The 21,083-nt window shown below is 47.8% G+C and overlaps 1 protein-coding gene across 1 annotated transcript; it reads left to right on the top strand.

Annotated features, from left to right (window-relative positions):
* The first annotated feature begins 6,312 nt into the window (after nt 1–6,312).
* On the top strand, nt 6,313–12,407 carry LOC118702273 (cytochrome P450 2A13-like). The gene is made up of 9 exons (XM_036408026.2): nt 6,313–6,537; nt 7,021–7,183; nt 7,993–8,142; nt 8,282–8,442; nt 9,087–9,263; nt 10,251–10,392; nt 10,833–11,020; nt 11,480–11,621; nt 12,211–12,407. Exons 1-9 carry the CDS (start codon nt 6,358–6,360, stop codon nt 12,390–12,392), a joined length of 1,485 nt encoding a protein of 494 aa, XP_036263919.1. The 5' UTR covers nt 6,313–6,357; the 3' UTR covers nt 12,393–12,407.
* The last annotated feature ends 8,676 nt before the right edge of the window (nt 12,408–21,083 follow it).

Genomic DNA, 21,083 nt, shown 5'->3' with positions numbered 1-21,083 from the left:
ATGGTTCTGGGTGATAGACATTTTGTTTTTTAGTTGTAGTTTTGAAATTGTTGTGCATTGCAGCAGTTTAGGTGTGTTTACCTAAGCTGCCATCTTGGAGCTCTCTGAAGCAGGGTTAAATTTTAAACAGCAGTTTTCACCCAAGGTGGAGGTTCCTATGCTTCAATAGAACACCTAGCCCAGCTCTCATCTCAGGGTAAACCAGGCTTTCTTGGCCTAGATGCTATGACACTTTGGGCCAGATTGTTCTTTGCTGTGGGGACTGTCCTATGCATTGTAGGGTGCTCAGCAGTATTCTTGGCCTCTGCCCACCGGATGCCAATGGTACCTCATCTCCAAGTTGTGATGAAAAAGTGGTCAGGAAAGGTCCCTGGGCACAGACCTGAAGAGACTGAGGGATCAAGGAGCCAGGGGTGACCTGGGCAGGAGTGTCCTCGCAGAGTGCCCCATGGGGGCACATTTGATGTGTTCAAACACAGAGGGAGGACAGCACAGGAGATGGTCTTTGCAGGTGCAGGGAGGACCTTCCATTTTATTACCACAAAGCAGTGCCTCTGGAAGGTGTGGGCAGATGAAGAGGTGGTCTCATACAACACCCCCCACAGGTTGTCTGTGGAGTCTCAGATTTGTTCCAGAAAAGTGGGCTACAGTGTTCCTGGATTCAGGACTACAGTCAGCCCAGGCCTTGCACCTGAAGGTCCAAGGGGAGGGTCAGCTGAGGTTGCTGTGCCGAGCAGCACCTGGTCACCCTCACAATGAGATGCTGTTGCATGTGGTGCTCTCACGCACAGCTGATGGGACAGTCCCCACAGAGTGGATCCACGATTGCAGTCCCAGTTGTGTGCCGCCAGGAGGTATGCACAGGCGCAGCCCTGTGGTTCACAACAGCAAAATGGGGCCACCCGCGTGTCTGCAGAGAGAAGAAGCCGGGCTCATTCCTCCAAAGGCACACAACGCAGAAAACACATCCACTTCTGTGCCGTGGGCTTGGCGAGTCCCAAGCTCAGATGTGGGTCACAGGGCACATACAAATGATGCCGTTGAACGGAGGCCCAACCCGGGCAAAGCCAGCTCTAGCTACAATACATGGGTACAGGCCATAGAGTCGAAAGGAAAGCAAGGGAGGTGTTAACAGAACATTCAATAAGGCACCATAAAATCTTTTTTTTTTAAACATGAAAATAGTTGATTCCTTTTGCTTCTAGACAGAATCCAAACTCCTCAACAAGTTGCATGAGGCTCCATATGGCCTGACTCCTGCTGACAGCTCCAGGTTCATGGGTGAACACAGCCCCTGATCTCGAGGAGCACCCAACCCTAATCTTTGGGGCTCTCATCTTTTTTTATTTATTTTATTTTATTTTATTGATTTTATACAGAGAGGAAGAGAGAGAGATAGAGAGTTAGAAACATCGATGAGAGAGAATCATCGATCAGCTGCCTCTTGCACACCCCCTACTGGGGATGTGCCCGCAACCAAGGTACATGCCCTTGACTGGAATCGAATCCAGGACCTTTCAGTCCCCAAGCCGACGCTTTATCCACTGAGCCAAACCGGTTTCGGCTGGGGCTCTCATCTTTATACAAGCTTACTGCTCTGCCTGCAGTTCTCCCTCACAACACTCCCTATCCCTCCATGGGAAGTCCTTGTTAGTCTTATAGGGGCTCACTCTGAACTTACAAAGTGCCAGGTGCCATTTCTGGGCTCCTACAGCCTTTTAGGATTGTGTTCTGGCTATTACCCCTCTGACTGGGTTCCCCACCCAAGCCCTGGAACCTGCTGGGATCCACCTCAGAGCCACATGGTGCCACCCTGATACCTTCTGGAAGCCAGCCTCAATGGCCACTTGGGTCTACTCTCAGAGCCCTCTTGACACCAGTGGTGCTCTACTACTGCTCTCTTGGTTTCAAGTTCAGTGTCAACTTCTTTTCCATCCTAGTGTCTACCTGGAAACAAGCTCAATGCCAAGGTGATGGCCTCTGTCCCAGGGCTCCCTGATGCCAATAGCAGAACCTTCCAATGCTGATGCCAATCTCAGCACCCACCTGCTGTTAAACTTGGTCTCCATGTGGTCCTCAGGGTGGGGGAGGCCAGTGAGAGGAGAAAGCAGGAGAGAGGTTTCAAAGCCCAGCTTCCTCACTTTTTACCTGTGACCTCCAGCAAGTGGCTTTATGGAGTGTTGGTTTTACCTGCAAAGTAAGAATAATAATGACAGCCCATTCTTATACAGATTCCATAAGACCTGCATACAGACCCAATCTCCACAATTAGTGCTCACCAAGGGGCGACTGTTCTTATTGTTAAGAAAGAACACCAGTGAGGCAAGTACAGAAGAGTCACTCATGCTTTCTCTCCTTCCCACTCCCCAGCATCTCAGGGCCCACCTCTGTTCCCCGCACTGATGCTTACCCAAATCTCTCTTGTTATGGTTCTCTCTGCCTGCTGATAACAGCCTTGCTGGACCAGGAATCATCTCTAAAATACACATACTCTCAAATATAATACCCTATTTTCCCGAAAATAAGACAGTGTCTCATATTAATTTTTGCTCCCAAAGATGCCCTAGGTCTTATTTTCAGGGGATGCCTTATTTTTCCATGAAGAAGAATACGGTACACATTTATTGTTAAATGAAAATAAAGAAAATTTATTACCTGTATACGGTATGGTAGTACAGTAGTTGTCAACACAAACCAGACAAACTGAATCCTACAGTATCAAGAATTTACTCATTTATTCAATGACAATCATGTCATCATCTTCTGGAACATCATCATAACAATCCAATTCCTGAATTTCATGGTGAATTTCTTGTGAAGAAATTCCATTTCTTTCAGAATCAGTGGACTAAATCTCTCATGTTTAGCAATAGCACTGTCTTTAAATGAGTACTTCTTGTCAAGGTAGCCTGCTCACAGTGCATTTGCAATGCAACTGTCAGTGATTTTCTCCCATAATTCTTCACCCAAGTCACAACTTATTGCAGTTTAGGTTTCACAAAGTTTCCACTCTGATTTCTCTCCATTCTATTTTCAATGTAGTCATTAATTTCCATGTGCAAATTGTCTTTTAATGGCTTGTTTATTGCAGTATCTCAAGAGTCATTCCAGCGGGAATCATTATCTGATCTATTTTTCTTTCATGAAGAAATGTCTTCATATCTTTAGCGCGGTGAGTGCTGGCTGCATCCCAGACTAGCAGACCTCTTTGGCTCCCTCGCATAACAAGCGGCAGCATTAAATCGACCCACTTCCTTATAACTGCTTGTGTGGCCCAGGCTTTTTCAGTTTCAAGAATAAAAATGCCCAAAACACGTTCAATCTTTTCCTTCTTGCTCTTAGAAATGATTAAAGGTGGGATTTTAGTGCCATCCAGACCAATTGCCAAAATACAGGAAACACGTGCACTTTTGTAAGCAGTGGAGGGAATGTACACTAAGGAGGCACCCCACTGTTCAATTGTTGTTTGAGATGATTGGCCCATAAACACTGCAGTTTCATCCATAGCAATCATGTTGGAAAGATTGTATTTAGAGAAGTCAGCATCATCAATAAAGGACTTGAATGCAAGTGCTCGCTTAATAACTTGAGTATCTTCCAACCTAAACAATGTTGTAGATCTTCTTAAAGACAGTTCACTTCTCTGAAGGAAATTATCCAGCCAGTGTTGTGATGCTTTGAAGTCTTCGGGGGCTATGTCAAACTGTGGTGCCATTGCAAGGGCAAATTCTTGAATCTGAGCCCTATTCACAACCAAAGCCTTTGCTCTCCTGTCAACAACCCATTCACAGATCAGGTCTTCAGGCTCGGAAAATAATGGTTGCTGACCTGATCCATGCTTGTGCTTTTTAGTATTTCCCTTGTTCACTTGTTCAATGAGGTTACCATACTCTGCTCGCCATTTTCAGACCAATCAGATACTCAACATCTTCTCTTTGCAGAAAACAGTAAGATTTTGGCCCCAAGAGTCTTCCACGATTCCTTTCTTATACACCACGGAGTAGCTTTTTCTTTTTGCACTCATTTCTAGGGGTAAAAAAGAAGGAATTGGGGTATCAAGGTGGGGGGAGGGGGATCACTTAAAATGACACAGGGGGGATCAAAGGGGGGAATCAAAATGGCACAGGAGAATCAAAGGGGGAATTACCATTTTAGTAACCCCTTTTGATCCTCCTGTGTCATTTTGATTGCCCCCTCTGATCCTCCTGTGTCATTTTAAGTGATCCCCCTCCCCCCACCCCTGTGCCACTGAACACCTTCACCAGACATCCCCCCTACCCCTTTATCAGACATTTACCTTCTGGGGCCTGCCTGGGGACTGTCACTGGGCTTGCTGGGGCCTGGATCTGGGCTGGAGCAGGGTCTGCCACTGACTGAGAACCTTCAGTCATCATGAGGGCGGCCGAGAGCATCAGGTAGTGTCACCTGAGACAGACCAGCACTCACCACCTTCACCACGTCCCATCCGCTCTAATTCTCCTGTTCTTCTACACGCATCTGCGAAAGTCTCCTCCTCTCTCCTGCCCAGTGCTCACCACTCACTCAGACCTCCACTCAGCCTCCACACAGCAGTGACGTCAGGAGTCCGAGTAATGTCACTGGTTGCTAGACGCCAGTTGGGGCAGCCCTAGCGACCAGTTTATGGTAAATGAATTTTCATTCTGAGACAGAGCCTAGGGGGGCCTTATTTTCGAGGGATGCCTTATTTTTCACTCAGAAGGAAACCTGGAAGTAGGTCTTATTTTCGGAGGATGTTTTATTTTCTGGGAAACATGGTATGTAGAGAGCAGCCTGAGAAGGCACATGGACATTCTTTTAATTCTTATCAGCTGAGCCCGAGGGCACTGGCAGAGTCCTGTTATCAGTACTGATTTCTTATCTTTATCCTTGTGCTTGAAATGAGGACAAATAGGACCTTGACTTACCCAGATCTTGATATGCTAAATCTTGTACCAAAAAATGAAGAACTTACCCAGGTCTTGATGAATAGGACCTGGGCACACCCGAAGCTCCTTTTGACCTTAAACTTCCTCTTTGGAAATCAATAAATGTGCTGTGTTGTCTGTGGTGGGTGTGACTGCCTCTCCATCAGAGAGGTGGCGCCCACCTAGCACCCAGCTTGATGAATCTATTTCTGCCTCTTGACTCTTTCTTTCTCTAATTTCTTAATCCCCAGCTACTCCACTCAGGAACCTGTTGTTTTCCGTGTGGGACATGGAAAACAGAGAAAATGCCCATTGCAATAACCTTTCCACAGGTGGCAACCCAATCCCAGAATGGGGGAATAAAAGTGGAGAGCAGGACAGTCATATGTGCCCTCTGCCCACTCTCTGTTCTCTGCCCTCATCTTACCCTCTATAAAATGGGAAGCATTAATAAATAATAATAATAGAAATGATACAATCAATTTGGTGGGTTTTCCTAAGAATCTGGGCAGGGAGTCACTGTGGCTCTCTGTAATTGTAACCTTTCACAGTTGGGATTTTTTCTGTACCGTATTGCAGTTATCAATATTTCCCAAGTCCTGGCCCATCCCTCTGCCACCTGAGACCATGAATTACTCTTCTCCAGTTCTGTGGAAATTTCCACTGAAATGTGGCTCTGGTTGTCTCTCACTTTCTCAACAAGAGAAGGGCAGTTCTGAGGCATGGCATCTTAACTATACTTTGAAGTTCCAATGAGGATTCTGAGACTCCAATTCAGAGCTGGGGTTGCTCCCTCTCACCACTCCCACGGCTCTGCATCAGATCAGTGAGCACTATGGTCCATCAAGAAGTGGTATGTCCCAAACAAAAGCAGGTCAGCATCTGCGTCAGGAGCGAACTCCATGATCCAGCTGCACTCCTCATATTTCTCACACCCACTGCTGGGGTGCTTCTCACCTCAAGATCTTCAAATCCATTCTCTGGAATCTTCAAAAAACATACATCTCTCCTGAGCAAAAGATTCCCAAATCCACAGCCACATATTCTGTCTCTCCCAAGACCCCAAACTCCACAACTTTGGTGTTCTTCCTCACTCTGAAGCCCCAAATCCCAAGCTCAGAGTTCACACATACAAATATTACAGAATCTTCAGCTCTGAAATTTATTAACTTTGTGGTCCTTCCCCCCTCCCCGCCCTCCCAACTAAGTCCACAGTCCTGGACTGGCCCCTCAGGAGAAGCCACAAATTCAGAATTGTTAATCTGCCCTGGAGTTCCTCCCTCCTCCATTGCTGGCTGCATCCCAAGCTAGGCAGGAACATGGGCGGCCTTTGGTCCTAGGCCATCAAGCACCAAAGGCCGTCCTTCTCTCCCAGGTAGTATAAAGACAAGCCATCCTAGCCATCGCCATATGACTCTCACTCAGTGCCATCATGCTGGCTTCGGGGCTGCTTCTGGCAGCTTTGCTGTCCTGCCTGACAATAATGGTCTTCATGTCTGTGTGGCGCCAAAAGAAGCTGTTGGGGAAGATGCCTCCTGGTCCCCCAGCACTGCCCTTCATCGGGAACTACTTGCAGCTGAACACAGAGCGGATGTACAACTCCCTCATGAAGGTGTCATGAGGCAGGAAAATGGGGGTTAGGGTGGGGTTGGGGGCCTGCCCAGTCTGGCTGAGACTTTGTGGCAGGGAATTGGCAAGGTTGGACTGAAATCTTAGGAAGGAGGAGGTTGTTTTTTAAAATATATGTTTTTATTGATTCCAGACAGAGAGGACGGAAGCATTAGAAAGGGAGGGAAACATCATTGCAGTCCAAAACCTGGGCATGTGCCCTGACCTGGAATCAGGGAATCAAGCTGGTGACCTCTCTGTGCATAAGATGATGCTCAAGCAACTGAGCCACACCAGCCAGGGCGAGAAGGGGGAGTTCTGAAGGTTTAGTACTGGGGTTCTAGCCAGGAAAGACAAGATCTTGGGATGTCCAGTTCCTTGACTGTCAGAACTTGGGCAAAATGTGTCTCAGCCTGTGAGGGCTGGGCACTGAGTCAGTTCAGAGCTGGGGTGGCTCCCTCTCACCACTCCCATGCCTCTCCATCAGATCAGCAAGCGCTATGGTCCAGTGTTCACCGTCCACCTGGGCATGCGGAGGGTCGTGGTGCTGTGTGGCTATGAGGCTGTAAAGGAGGCTCTGATGGACCAGGCTGAGGAATTCAGTGGGCGAGGCGAGCAGGCCACCTTTAACCGGATCTTCAAAGGCTATGGTGAGGGGGACTCTGGGTAGGGAATGTGATCTTGATGGCCTCAGTTTCCCAGCATTCTTCTCCCAACTTACCTGCCTACTCTGTCCCCCTTCTTGTGTATCCCTGTGTCCTAACTTGTCTTAGAGTTTCTGCATCTCCCTGCTTCTCTCTGCCCTATCTCCCAGCTCTCTCACTAGATATCTCTTCTTTCTCTGCATCTCATAGACGCTCTCGTTATTTTTTAAAAATATATATATTTTATTGATTTTTTACAGAGAGGAAGAGAGAGAGATAGTTAGAAATATCGATGAAAGAGAATCATTGTTCAGCTGCCTCTGGAGATGTGCAGCAGCCAAGGTACATGCCCTTGACCAGAATCGAACCTGGGACCCTTTAGTCCACAGGCCGACGCTCTATCCACTGAGCCAAACCGGTTTTGGCGAATCTCACATTATTTCTGCTTCAAAATCCCCATGCCTCTTCTCTCTTTCAGACCTCTGTTTCTCTCTTTTACAACTCAGTCTTAGAATGCTTCTCAATTCTTACTCCCACTTCCCAGATCTCCGCATATTTCTCCTCCCCTTCTTCCCTCCGGCCCCTTTCTCTTTATGAGAGAGTCTCTGCATCTCTGTTTCTCTGTACATCCGTGTTGGCCCCTTCCTTCTGATTTTCTTCCAACTTTGTCTCTCTTTCTGTATTTCTCTGAGTGTTCCCTCTCCCTTCCACTCCCCACCTCCCTAGTCCTCCCCTCCCTTCTTGTCTTCCTTCCCCTCTCTCCCTCTGACCCCGCCCCTCTCTGGCCACTCCCCACTTCTATATTTCCTCCCTAGGCGTGGCCTTCAGCAACGGGGAGCGCGCCAAGCAACTCAGGCGCTTCTCCATCTGCACGATGCGGGACTTTGGCGTGGGCAAGCGCAGCATTGAGGAGCGCATCCAGAAGGAGGCAGGTTTTCTCATCGAGGCTTTTCAAGGCACTCAAGGTGAGTCTGGGACCCCTGAGAGCAGAGGAGGAGAACGCGCGTCTGGCCTGGGAGGGGGGAAGAATCTCCTGGAATTCTCAGACTGGCATCTGATCACCAAGTTGACTCTCCCCCAAATCCCTTCTCTGCCCCCTCCCAGGTGCCTTCATTGACCCCACCTTCTTCCTGAGCCGAACTGTCTCCAATGTCATCAGCTTCATTGTCTTCGGGGACCGTTTTGACTATGAGGACAAAGAGTTCCTTTCACTGCTGAGCATGATACTGGGAAGCTTCCAGTTCACAGCTACCTCTAAGGGACAGGTAACTGACCCCAACCTGGCTCTGTTGTGGCCCTTGCACAACCAGCCACCGCCTCCCTTGCAGGTGCTCCAGCCCCTATCCTCCTCCAGACCAGGGTCCCCTCAAAAACAGCCTTCTCCCTAGGACAACTGAACAGGTGATCAGGAACTCAGGACAGGTGCTCAATACCCAGTCTCCAATACCTAGAATCTCAGCTGATAGTCTCCTGATCATAAAAGAAAGGGAAGGAAGGACATCTGGATGTGTGTCTCAGTCCACCTCCTCTACTATTAAGTCCTTGTACAGGAGCCCAAACACTGATCTCACATTAAAACTTAGACATCTGTTTCATTCCTTGGTTGTCAGAGACACCTGTGTGGACAGGTGACCTGGCTTTACTATGTGGCATTGGAGGGTCCCCCCCTCCTAAGTGGATGGGCTTTATGGAGTCTGAAATTCAAGGTGAAAGAATCAGGGAGTGGATTCTCCATGGTAAGCTTCAAGATTTTCAGTGAAGGAATGGGATATGTAAATACCTAGTCACCCATGTAAATACCTAGTCACCTGGACAGAAGCCTTACCAGTGCCCCCCTGGCCCTGAGGCAGGCCCTGCTCCCTCAGGTGATGTCCACTCACAGCTGTCCTTTGCTTTCCTCCTCCCCCAGCTCTATGAGATGTTCTCCTCGGTGATGAAACACCTGCCGGGGCCACAGCAACAGGCGTTTAAGGAGCTCCAGGGGCTGGAGGACTTCATAGCCAAGAAGGTGGAGCAGAACCAACGTACACTGGATCCCAACTCCCCGCGGGACTTTATCGACTCCTTCCTCATCCGCATGCAGGAGGTACCTGCCAGCAGCCAGTGCAAAGAAGACCAAAGCCTGGCAGAGGAAAATCAGGGGTTTGGGGTCAGGGAGTGGGGGTTGTAGAGAACAGAGGCTCGTTCAGATGACCCCTCCCCATCATAATCCTCAGGACCCCTATTATAATTCACTGTTCTCTCCACTGAGCGTTCACCATGAGTAGGACTTGTGTGTGCCAATCATCATAATAAGCACATCTATGCTATCTCCATGCACCAGGCACTATTTTAAAAAATTCCCAGCATTCACCTATTTAACACTCACACCAGCTCTTGGAGAGGGTTCCACTGTGACTCCAATGTTACAAATGAGGACACTGAGGCTCAGAGTGTGTAAGTGCCATGCCTGAGGTCCCGCAGTGAGGAAGCAGTGGAAGCTAGCTCCAACTCTGGTCTCTCAGACTCCAAGGCTGGTGCTTTTAGCCACCATGCTCTTAGCTTTCATTCCTTGGTTGTCAGATACACCTGTGTGGACAGGTGACCTCGCTTTACTATGTGGCATTGGAGGGTCCCCCCTCCTAAGTGGATGGGCTTTATGGAATCTGAAGTTCAAGGTGAAAGGATCAGGGAGTGGATTCTCCACGGTAAGCTTCAAGATTTTCAGTGAAGGAATGGGATGCTGTTGCTTAAAATCTGGTCTGTGTCTCAGAAAATGTCTCCCTTCAACTCTCTCTGATGTATTCTATCATGGTCTCTCTTGCTCCCTGACTCTATTCTTTCATTTCTAAATATTTCTATAGTAAAAAAACAACAACTAAATGGGTAATTAGAGAACAAATAGTCAGCTGGGTAAAGTGTGTGTGAAGAACTTAGGGTAGAGCCACCAGCCTGGGAAAAGGCCTGGTAGAACTAGGGCCCCTTTTCCCACCTTTGGTCCAGATCTATAAGAAGTGGCTCCAGAGGAAAACTCCCAGGAGGGCCCTGAAAGCATGGGGGAGTGGGCTTGATTTGAAGCCCTCTCTCTCTTCAGGAGCAAAAGAACCCCCACACAGAGTTCCACTTGAAGAACCTGGTAATGACCACACTGAGCCTTTTCTTTGCGGGCACCGAGACGGTCAGCACCACCCTGCGTTATGGTTTCCTGATGCTCATGAAGCACCCAGATGTGGAGGGTAAGATGTGGATTGTAAGATGTGGAGAGGGCAGGGAAGGTAGGGCTACAGACTCTCAAAATTGCTCTGAGCCTGTTGCAATGTCCCCACCTATTTTAAATTTTTGGACCCTCAGACACACCCTGCTATGCAGAGACTTTGTGATATTAACTAATAGGAATGAGGCAAGTTTCATTTACTGTTAACATATTGAAAATATCTGAACTGATTGGTAAATACAATAGTTCCACTAAGTGGCCAATAGACCACCACCAAGACTCCTCCCTAGATACTCCTCCCATGAGTCTGGCACAACCAGGTTAACAGGACCCTGTGCTGGCAATGCTTAGGAGTAACCTCTGTTTTGAATAATCATATGAATGGTCCAGTTGCACATATTTGGACTGTCATTCCTGCCCCCAGACCCCTACGTACCTAACCATGTTTCCCCTATCTCACAGCCAAGGTCCATGAGGAGATTGACCGGGTGGTTGGCAAAAACCGTCAGCCCAAGTTCGAAGACCGGGCCAAGATGCCTTACACAGAGGCAGTGATCCACGAGATCCAGAGATTCGGAGACATCATCCCCATGAGCCTGCCCCGCAGAGTCACCAAGGACACCAAGTTTCGGAACTTTCTCCTCCCTAAGGTGCTGCCCTTGTCCAGCCTAGAGGGACCTCCAACCTGCACCCTGTGAGCCAGCACCCCATCCTCCCTAGAAGCTTCCAGCCCTTTCCCCCCTCCCTCAACCACAGACTTCTCCAATCACATGTCCCTTCAACCTTCCACTCAGATATGGGTCCCTTTAATCCACCCATATCTCCCCAAGGCCTCTTGCCTCAGGGAATATGAATTCCATGTCCCCCAAACATCCTGCCTTGAGAGACATGAACTGCATGTACCCCAAAGCTTCTACTTTATAAGACACAGACCCCAATCTCGCCAAAATTCCTGTCTCAGGGACATAAATGTCACATCCTTCAAAGCTCCTCCCTCAGAGAGGACCCTGGCTCCCATTTCTCCTCACCTAGAGCACCCTCTAACCCCATATGCTCTCAGCATACCCATTCCCCCTTCACCTTGTCAAACCCTTCCTCCTCCCCACCAGGGCACTGAAGTGTTTCCAATGCTGGGCTCCGTGCTAAGAGACTCCAAGTTCTTCTCCAACCCTGGAGATTTCAACCCTCAGCATTTCCTAGACGAGAAAGGGCAGTTCAAGAAGAATGATGCTTTTGTGCCATTCTCCATTGGTAAGAGATCGCTGTCTGCTGCCGAGCCACCCGTCACACCAACAGGGGCCTCCTTCATTCCAGCTCCCCTCTCTGAGATGTAGCTTAGGAGCTTTCTTCAGCTTGGAAGCCCCTCTTATTATCTACCCAGCAGGCAACAAACTGTAGCCCTCTTAACTGACACCTACCAAAACTCAGGCAAAAGGAAAGAGATGATAGTATGTACTTTATGAGACCGACGCCTTACCACTTGGCTACTGCGCCTGCATAGTACCTACTTTAGAGATGGGGTAAATCAAGGCCCAAAGTGTATCAGAGTTTTGCCCAAGTCACTTGAATTTTTCAGATTCCTAAGGAGATGATAGCACAACAGCTATATGTGTATGTTTAGGGGGAGGGTTGTCTAAAATTTCCATTGCCACAGCCTACTATTGCTCACTTCCATCCCATGTACAAGGGAAACTGAGGCTGAGACTGGATTAGAGACTTCTCTGAAAGTCTTCAGGTCACGGATTCCATCCCCGGGCAGATTGCAGCTGGAGATGCAGAGAGGGCAGAGGTGGCAGTGAGAGTAGGCCTCACCTCTACCCTTGCCACCCTATCTTGTCAGGAAAGCGGTACTGCTTTGGAGAAGGCCTGGCTAGAATGGAGCTCTTCCTCTTTCTCACCACCATCATGCAGAACTTCTGCTTCAAGTCCCCGCAGTCACCTAAGGATATTGACGTGTCCCCGAAACATGTGGGCTTTGCCACCATTCCACCAAGCTACACCATGAGCTTCAGGCCTCGCTGAGCTAGAGCTGCCACAGGAAAGGGCTAGTGGGAGGAGCAAAAGGGAGGATGGGGCCTGGAGAGGCGGTGCTAAAGATGGGGGTGAAGTGGAAGAAAAGAAGGTGCAAGGTGGATAAGAGAGTAAGAAGAAACAGATGGGCTGTCTGTCTACCATGTTAGAACCTTCAGAGTTGGGGTGAGATAAAGTGAAACCTTACACTCTACCATGCATGAAATAATAATAATAATAATAATAATAATAATAATAATAATAGTAACAGCTATTATTTATTGAGCAAATACTCTGTGTCATCTCTGTGCTAAAAGCATTACACACTCACCTTCCTTAATGCTCACAAACCTATGGGATGCGAACTGTGTTCATACTCATTTTTACAGGTGACACAGCTGAGGCTCAGAAAGTTGAAGTCTCTATCTGAGATCCCACAGAACACAATAAGTGCTCAGCAAGTACTCAAACACAGATCTGTGCAGGGATGGCTATATGTAGGCTATGTCTTTTGGGTAGATTCTTAAAGAGCACCCATTCTTTTTAAGTAAAAAAATGACAACTTAGTATATCATTATATAATACTAGAGGCCCAGTGCACAAAATTCGTGCACTGCAGAGGGTTTCCTCAGCTCAGCTTGCACCTTTTCCAATCTGGGACCCCTCAAAGGATGTCCGACTGCCAGTTTAAGCCTGATCCTAGGGATTGGGTGTAAACCAACAGTTGGACATCCTTCTCACAATCCAGTGCCACAGGCTCCTAACTGTTCACCTACCTGCCTACCTGATCACTCATAACTTCCCCCTTTATGGGCTTGGTCACCTCCAACTGCCCTTTCTGGCTTGGTTGCCCCTTACTATCCTTCCTGCTAGCTTGGTCACCCCCAACTGCCCACCTCCTGGCCTAGTCACCCCTCACTGCCCCACCAATGCCAGGCTGGTCTCCACCAAGTGCCTCACCTTGAGCCTGGTTGCCCCACACAGCCTGCTGTTGGGTTGTTTGGTCACCCCTCACTAACTCCCCTGCTGGCCTAGTCACCCATGCAGCCTGTTTGATTGTCTGTTTTGTTGTGATGGTTGCTTGGGCATATATATTAGAGGCCCAATGCACAAAATTAGTGTTGCTCAGCCAAGCCTGTTCCCTCTCAGAGTCTGGGAGCCCTCAGGTGATGTCTAACTGCCATGATGGAAGGAGAGGCTCCTGCCACTGCTGCTGTGCTCACCAGCCATGAGCCTGGATCAGGGTTTTTGTCTGAGTGGTGCTTCCCCTGAGGGAGTACAGTGATCACCAGGGGGAAGCTCCTGCATTGAGCATCTGCTCCCTGGTGGTCAATGTGCATCATAGCTACCATTTGTTCAGATGTTCAGTGGATTTGTACATTAGTCTTTTATTATATAGGACTAGTGGTCTGGTGTATGAAATTCATGCATGGGGAAGGGGATCCCTCAACCCAGCCCGCAACTCTTCCAATCGGACATCTCTCTCGCAATCTAGGACCACTGGCTCCTAACTGTTCATCTGCCTGCCTGCCTGATAGTCCCCAACTGCCCTCCTATGCTGGCCAATTTGGTTCTGATTAGTCAGTTTCTATGCCAGTCAAGAGCTCCGCCTCCTAGGCAGCCATTGGCTCCTCACAGTGGACCCAGATTTGGTTAAATTGGTCAGTTTTTATGCCAGTCAGTGTCAAAAGCTCCGTCCCTAGGCAGCCATTGTTTCCCCACATTTCACCCAGATTTGGTTCTGACTGGTCAGTTTCTAGGCCAGTCTGTCTCTGGGCCTATCGACAGAGCCTGATCAGAAAGTCAGGACTAATCAGCAGCCCTGGTGGAGGCCTGGAGAGAAATGGAGACGTGGCTGCTGGCAAGACTCGAAGAGAAAGAGATGCAAGTTCAGATCAAAAGCCACCACAGAGGCAACAGATCAGTCCCTGATTCTCTCTTCAGGCCTCTTTTTTGCCCTGATTTGAAGACCCCTCAGCAGTCAGTGCTGGGCACTGCACCTGCAGAGAAAGCAGTCAATGCTGGGGCAGAGTCTCATGCCTGAGCAGACAGTCTTTGCTTCCTGTCAACCCTGCCCTTGGGTGAGTGCCTCCAGACATCTGCCTTTTGCGGCTCCCCTGAGTTTCCACCTGACATTCCAGATTCCCCCCATAAAATTGTGGGTCCCCAGAGGTTTTCCCAGAACTGGGGTTCAGTGCAGTTGGAACTGAGGTTCAGTGCAGTCAGTAGCTTCCAACTCCCTTCTGCTAGGGAAATCCAACGGAACCTCTACAGTCAGTGTTCTTTGCGGGTACTCTCACACATGCTCTCCTCCAGACCCCTGCCTGCCATGGCTTCCCCGAGTCTCTGAGTCTCCATGTGCCATTCTCTCTACCTGACATTTCACACTCCCCCTGTGAGCTTGGGTCCACAGGGTTTCAGCCAAATTTGGGGTTCAGTGCAGTTGGGGGCTTCCTTCCCGCTCCTGCCAGAGAAAGCCAGACAGGCACTCAGCAACCCTTCCACTCTGTGCACATGTCTCCATACCTCAGCCCTTTGCAACTCCCCTGATTCTCTGTGAGCTTTTCTATTTTCTTCTGGTTGTAGAATATCCACTCAGCCAGGTTTCCTGTGGTTCTGAGTGCTGTCTGTTCTATTCTTTAGTTGTAGTTTTGAACTTGTTGTGTGAGGCAGCAGTTTATGTGCTTACTTATGCCACAATCTTGGTTTCTCCTCTTGTGGACAAGCAGGTGGATACCACTAGGCACTGGCATGTTGGTGCCCGTGTCCCATAGATTTTTGCATTGTTGTGTTTTCATTGTCATTTGTTGCCATGATGCCTTTTTATTTTTTCTTTGATCTTTCTGGTAACCCAATCATTGTTTAATAACATGCTGTTTAGTCTCCATATGTTTGATTTTTTTAAAGGTTGTTTTTATTGTAGTTGATTTCCAGTTTTTTAAAAATATATATTTTATTGATTTTTTACAGAGAGGAAGAGAGAGGGATAGAGAGTTAGAAACATTGATGAGAGAGAATCAGAGATCAGCTGCCTCCTGCACACCCCCCACTAAGGATGTGCCTGAAACCAACCTACGTGCCCCTGACCAGAATTGAACCTGGGACCCTTTAGTTTGCAGGCTGACGCTCTATCCACCGAGCCAAACCAGTTTCAGCTGATTTCCAGTTTTATGCCACTGTGATCTGAGATGCTTGATACGATTGTTATCTTCTTTAATTTGAAGAGACTTTGCCTGTGACCCAATATATGGTATATTTTTGAAAATGACCCATGTGCACTTGAGAAGAATGTATATTCTGTGGGTTTGGGATGAAATGTTCTGAAGTTGTCAATTAGTTCCATCTGGTCTAGTGAGTCATTTAGGATTGATGTTTCTTTGCTGATTTTTTGTTTAGAGGATTTGTCCAATGGTGATAGTGGGGTATTAAAGTCTCCTACTATAATTGTATTGCTGTCAATCTCTCCTGTGATATCTTCCACGAGTTTTTTATTTTTTATATTAAATGTATTTGGGTGTACCTGTATTGGGTGTGTGCATGTTTACCAGAGTTATTTCTTCTTGTTGGATTTATCCCTTTAATATTATGAAGTGACTTTCCTGATCTCTTTTTATGTCCTTCACTTTGAGATCTAATTTGTTAGATATAAGTATTGCCACTTTTTTTTTTTTTAAATTTCCATTTCCATCCCGTCACCCTCAATCTGTGAGCATCTTTTTTTTTTTCTTTTTTCTTTTTTTTCTTTTTCCCTCTGAGGTGGGTTTTTTGTAGGCAACAACAGATATATGGGTCATGTTTTCTTATCCAATCAGTTAACCTTTGTCTTTTTATTGGGACACTTAATCCATTTACATTTAAAGTTATTATTGATAGGTACTTGTTTGTCACTATTTTTATTCTTTACTCCCGTGTTCCTTCTTCACTTCCCATTTCTTCTTTTTATAGCAGACCCTTTAGCATTTCTTGCATTGCTGGTTTGGTGGAGATAAATTCCTTCAGTCTTTTTTTGTCTGTGAAGCTCCTGATTTCACCTTCAGTTTGGATTGATAGCCTTGCTGGATACAGTATTCTTGGATTCAGACCTTCCTTTGCATGACTTTGTATATTGCATTTCATTCCCTTTTGGCCTTATGTATTTCTTTTGAGAAATCAGTCATTAGTCTAATGAGGGATCCTTTGTAGGTAACTTTCTGACTCTCTCTGGCTGCTTTTAAGATTCTTACTTTGTCATTGGTGTTTGCCAGTTTAATTATAATGTGCCTTGGTGTTGGTCTTTTAGGGTTCATTTTACTTGTGACTCTGTGAATTTCTTGGATTTGTGTGGAGTTTTTCTTTCCTACATCAGAAAAGTTATCTGTCATTATTTCTTCAAACAAGTTTTCTATTCCTTGCTCAGTTTCCTCTCCTGTGGAACCCCAATTATGCGGATGTTTTTTGTTTCATATTGTCCCAAAGTTCCCTTAGGCTCTCCGTCTGCTTTTTTTTTTTTTTTAAATAAATCTTTATTGTTCATATTGTTACAAAGGTTCCTCATTTCTTCCCCCCTCCACCAGGTTCCCACCCCACCCTCCGCCCCCTCCCCATCCCCCATTGTCCTCATTCATAGGAGCAGTTTATGTTCAGTCTCTTCCTCCCTCCCTTTCCCCGATAGTAAATCCCTTTTCAGATAGTAAATCAGTTACTTAGCATTTTCTCATATCAATAATACCTCCACATGCCCAATGATACATTTCACACAAAAGACATTTCCAAATAGGTCAACCAGCCTCATCCAGGCCCCACCCAAGGCACTCACAGATCATCACCCCAGCCCTATACTAACTCAACATATCCAGATCTAAGCCTTCATCACTTGATTCAGCAGACCCTCAAGTTCCCACAAAAGTTTCCAGCCATGTCTGAGAGGCAGCCGTGGGGGAGGGGCAGGCGAGGAGCGAGCTGTTCCGGGCCTGGCTGCTCCAGGCCTGGCCTCTGTTGCTCTGGTTCATTCCACAACCAGCTGCTCCAGGTCTGGCCACCGCCGCTCCCGACCTAGTTGCTCTGGACCTGGCTGCTGCTGCTCTAGGCCTGGCTGCAACTGACCCGGCTGCTCTGGGCCCGGCTGTTCCAGGCCCGGCCTCTCTGGGCCTGGACGCTCCCAGCCTGGCAGCTGCTGCTCCAGGCCTGGCCACACCAGACCCGGCTGCTCCAGGCCTGGCTGCTCCCAGCCTGGCAGCCACTGCTCCGGGCCTGGCCGCTCCCAGCCTGGCAGCCGCTGCTCCGGGCCTGGCCGCACAAGACCCGGCTGCTCCGGGCCTGGCCGCTCCCAGCCTGGCAGCCGCTGCTCCGGGCCTGGCCACACCACACCCGGTTATTCCGGGTCTGGCCGCTCCGAGTCTGGCCGCTCCCAGCCTGGATGCTCCGGGCTTGGCCACTGCTGTTCTGGACCTGGCTGCTCCCAACCCGGCTGCTCTGGGCCCGGCTTCTCCAGGCCCGGCCACTCCGGGTCTGGGTGTTCCTGGATTGGCCATCCTGGGCTTGGCTGCTTCCGCCTCAGGCCTGGCTGCCACTGCCCCAGGTCTGGCTGCTCCAGTGCTGGCTGTTGTTGCTCTGGTTCTGGCTGCTGCTGCTCTGGGGCCTGGCCGTTGCTGCTCCGGGCCCGGTTGCCACTGCTTTGTGCCTGGGCACTCTAGGCCTGGCCGCTGCTGTTCCAACATTCTGTCCTTTTTTTTTTTAAACACATTTATGTTGCAATGTTGGCTGGTGAGTTGAGTTCTCACTTAGTCATTGATTTTTCAAGATCTTCTTTGTATTCTTTCTTAAGTAATTTTACTATCTTTTGCTCTCACTTTATTTCTTCACATTGAGAACTTTGGTTTCTTCCTCCTTGTCCTGGGAGCTCAGCAGGTTGGCCTGTGGCACCCCTTTTTCTCCGCGGGCTCCCGTGCTGCTCCAGCCTGTTGCCGGGGTCGGCGCCGCCCAGGACGTTGCCCGTGCTCAGAGGTCGAAGGCTCAGGGGCACCCCCCCCCCCCCGGGGGCCCCGTTGCCCAGCTCCCTGCCGGCACCCGGCTGGCTGGTGTCCGGCAGGGGCTCCTGCTCCCTGTCGCATTCCTCCAGTCTGGAGCTTTTTTTTTTTTCTCCTTCCCCCTAGGGGAGTCCAGGATCAGAATCAACAGACTGTCCTCTGTGCACAGTGCAGCGACTCTGGGGGCTCTGCTTTTTGCCACTCCCCTGGGATTCCGCCTCACAGCCCCGTCTCCCCCTGCCCGAGCCTGGGTCCCCAGGGTCTGGTCCAGGACTGGGGTTCAGAGCAGTCGGGACTGAGGCTCAGCACCACCGGAGGCTTTGTTTCTTCACGTTAGGGTAATCCAGCATCAAAGTCAACATTCAGTCCTCTGCGCACAATGTGCACGCGACTCTGGGGGCCCTGCTTTTCGCTGCTGGCTTGGGATTCCGCCTCACAGCCCCGTCTCCTCTGCCGGAGCCTGGGTCCCCAGGGTCTGGCTCATAACTGGGTCAGCGCTGCCAGTTCGGGGGTTTAGCCCAGGCTGGGGGTTTTATTTCCTTCCTGCTAGGGAATGCCAGGCAGCACCCAGCCCTCTCCTCCTCTCCGGCTGCGACCTCTCGGCGCGCACATGCGTGGGAGCGCGCAGCATGTCTCCGTACCTTAGGCTTTTTTTCAGCTCCTCTGATTTTCCTTCTGGTTTTCTCTTTCCTTCTTGTTGTAGAATTTTCAGTCAGTTGACTACCTGTAGCTCTGGGCGATGTCCACTCTACATTTTAGTTGTATTCCATTGAAATTGTTGTCTGCTGCTGCGGTTAGGTGTTTACCCGAGCAGCCATCTTGGATCCTCTCCGTCTGCTTTTTAATTTTTTCTCTAGAAGCTGTTCTCCTTGGGTATTTTTTTCCTACCTTGTCTTCTAGCTCACTGATGCAGCCCTCTGCTTCTTCTAGTCTACTCTTGATGCTTTCAATTGAGTTCTTATACTAGCGATGTCATTTTTCATTTCTTGGTTCTTCTTCATTTCCTCTTAGTTCTTACACATATTGCCAAATTTGTCTTCTATTATTTTCATCCACCTTATGACCATTTCTCTAAATTCTTTCTCTGACAGGTTTCTTGCCTCCATTTCATTTGCTTCCTATTTTTTTGTGATACCTGCTTTTCTTTCATATATGGGCTGTTTCTTTGTCTCCCCATGATTTCTCTTCTCCAGATGTCTGGTTATGTAGTTTTCTCTCTCCTGCGTTGACTTAAAGTCACAAAGTACAACTCACCAGATACAATGCACAAGGCATTGAACACAAATGTATTCATGATATTAATAACTCCAAATAAAGGTGAACACCAGAGAAAGGCAACTTAGAGGATAGGAGAGAAAGAATAAGAGAAAAGTAAAAAAGTGCAAAATGAAATTGGGAACAGAAAAAAAAGTAAGAAAAATTTTTGGATAATGAAGAAAGAGAAGAGAGTATGAACTTGGAGCAGGAGATTAGAAATTAGATATATAAGTAGGGTGGATTTTAGCAGGGGTAAGAAGAAGGAATAGGGAAAATCTAAAGCAGGAATAGGGTAAGAGGAACTGGACAACAGCAGGGGAAAAGTCAGAAAGTGATGGCATAAAGGTAAAGTTGAGATACAGTAAAATGATGCTGAAGGAAAGATGAAAATAGAATGTAGAACATTAATCCCAAAGTAAAATAAAGAGAAAATAAAATGACGCCTTTTTTTTAAAAAAAAGGTAAAATAGTAGCAGTAATAATACTGATTGAAAATAAAAATGTAATAATTAAAATAGTAAAATCAAGTGAGGAAAAAAGAAAAAAATAGTTTCTTAAGTAAATGATGAAAAATTTTTTTAAAATGTGCAGTATTGAAGGTCATTCACTTCCTCTACTATTCTGTTTGGCACACCTGTTTCCTAGTCAGGACAATATTGAGTTCCACCGAACCTCACTGTTGTAAGCCAGTAAGCCAGTCCTGATTTTAAAGCAGGCAGTACATCTTTATTTCTTGTATTCCTTTATTTGTGTTTACACAAGAGTCAATTTGTAATTCAACCCCTAGGTGGCATTGTTTCTGGACTTACCTCTGGGTTTATAGGTCCTCTCTAGCTAGTGTTTAGATTTTGTTTTCCCAGCAGTTCTTAATACCGGTTTGGGGAGTGAGCTGCCCCAGAGCTGGTTCTCTGATGCTTATTCCCTACTTTGAACCCCAGGTTTCAGAAAAACAACTTTCCCCTGCAGTTTCTTAGGGTGCCCCCAATTGGGTGATCCTATGTATTGGGCTTAGTAATCAGAAGCAAGGATTTAAAGAGGAAAAAGAAGGAAAAAAATAGGTCTAAGCAGTCAGGACACTTTAAAGTTTTTTAGGCTGTCCTTTTGCATCCAGATCAAAATGGCTTGCTTTTTAGAATTCCCTTCTGTTAGCATCTCTGCGAAGTTCCTTCCACGTTCATGGATCACTCCAATCCCAATGGGCATGGATTTTTCTAGGCACAGACTTCCCCAAGACCTCTAGTTTCCTCTGTGCACACGTTTCTCCTTCCAGACCACAGACTTCACCTTATCCCAGGCTAAATATGACCTTTCCATGAGGGAGTGTAGAGCTCCTCTGAATCCACATGCTTGCACCAATTGGGGACTGGTGTTCTCAGGTTAACAACTGTTCAGTGGGTGCCATAGTTGTAGATTCTCCGGGCTTTTCAGGTGTCCAATAACA

This window comes from Pipistrellus kuhlii, unplaced genomic scaffold (genome assembly GCF_014108245.1).
Source record: "Pipistrellus kuhlii isolate mPipKuh1 unplaced genomic scaffold, mPipKuh1.p scaffold_m20_p_38, whole genome shotgun sequence".
NCBI classification, from domain to species: Eukaryota; Metazoa; Chordata; class Mammalia; order Chiroptera; family Vespertilionidae; genus Pipistrellus; species Pipistrellus kuhlii.
This window is presented reverse-complemented; position numbering and strand designations above follow the sequence as displayed.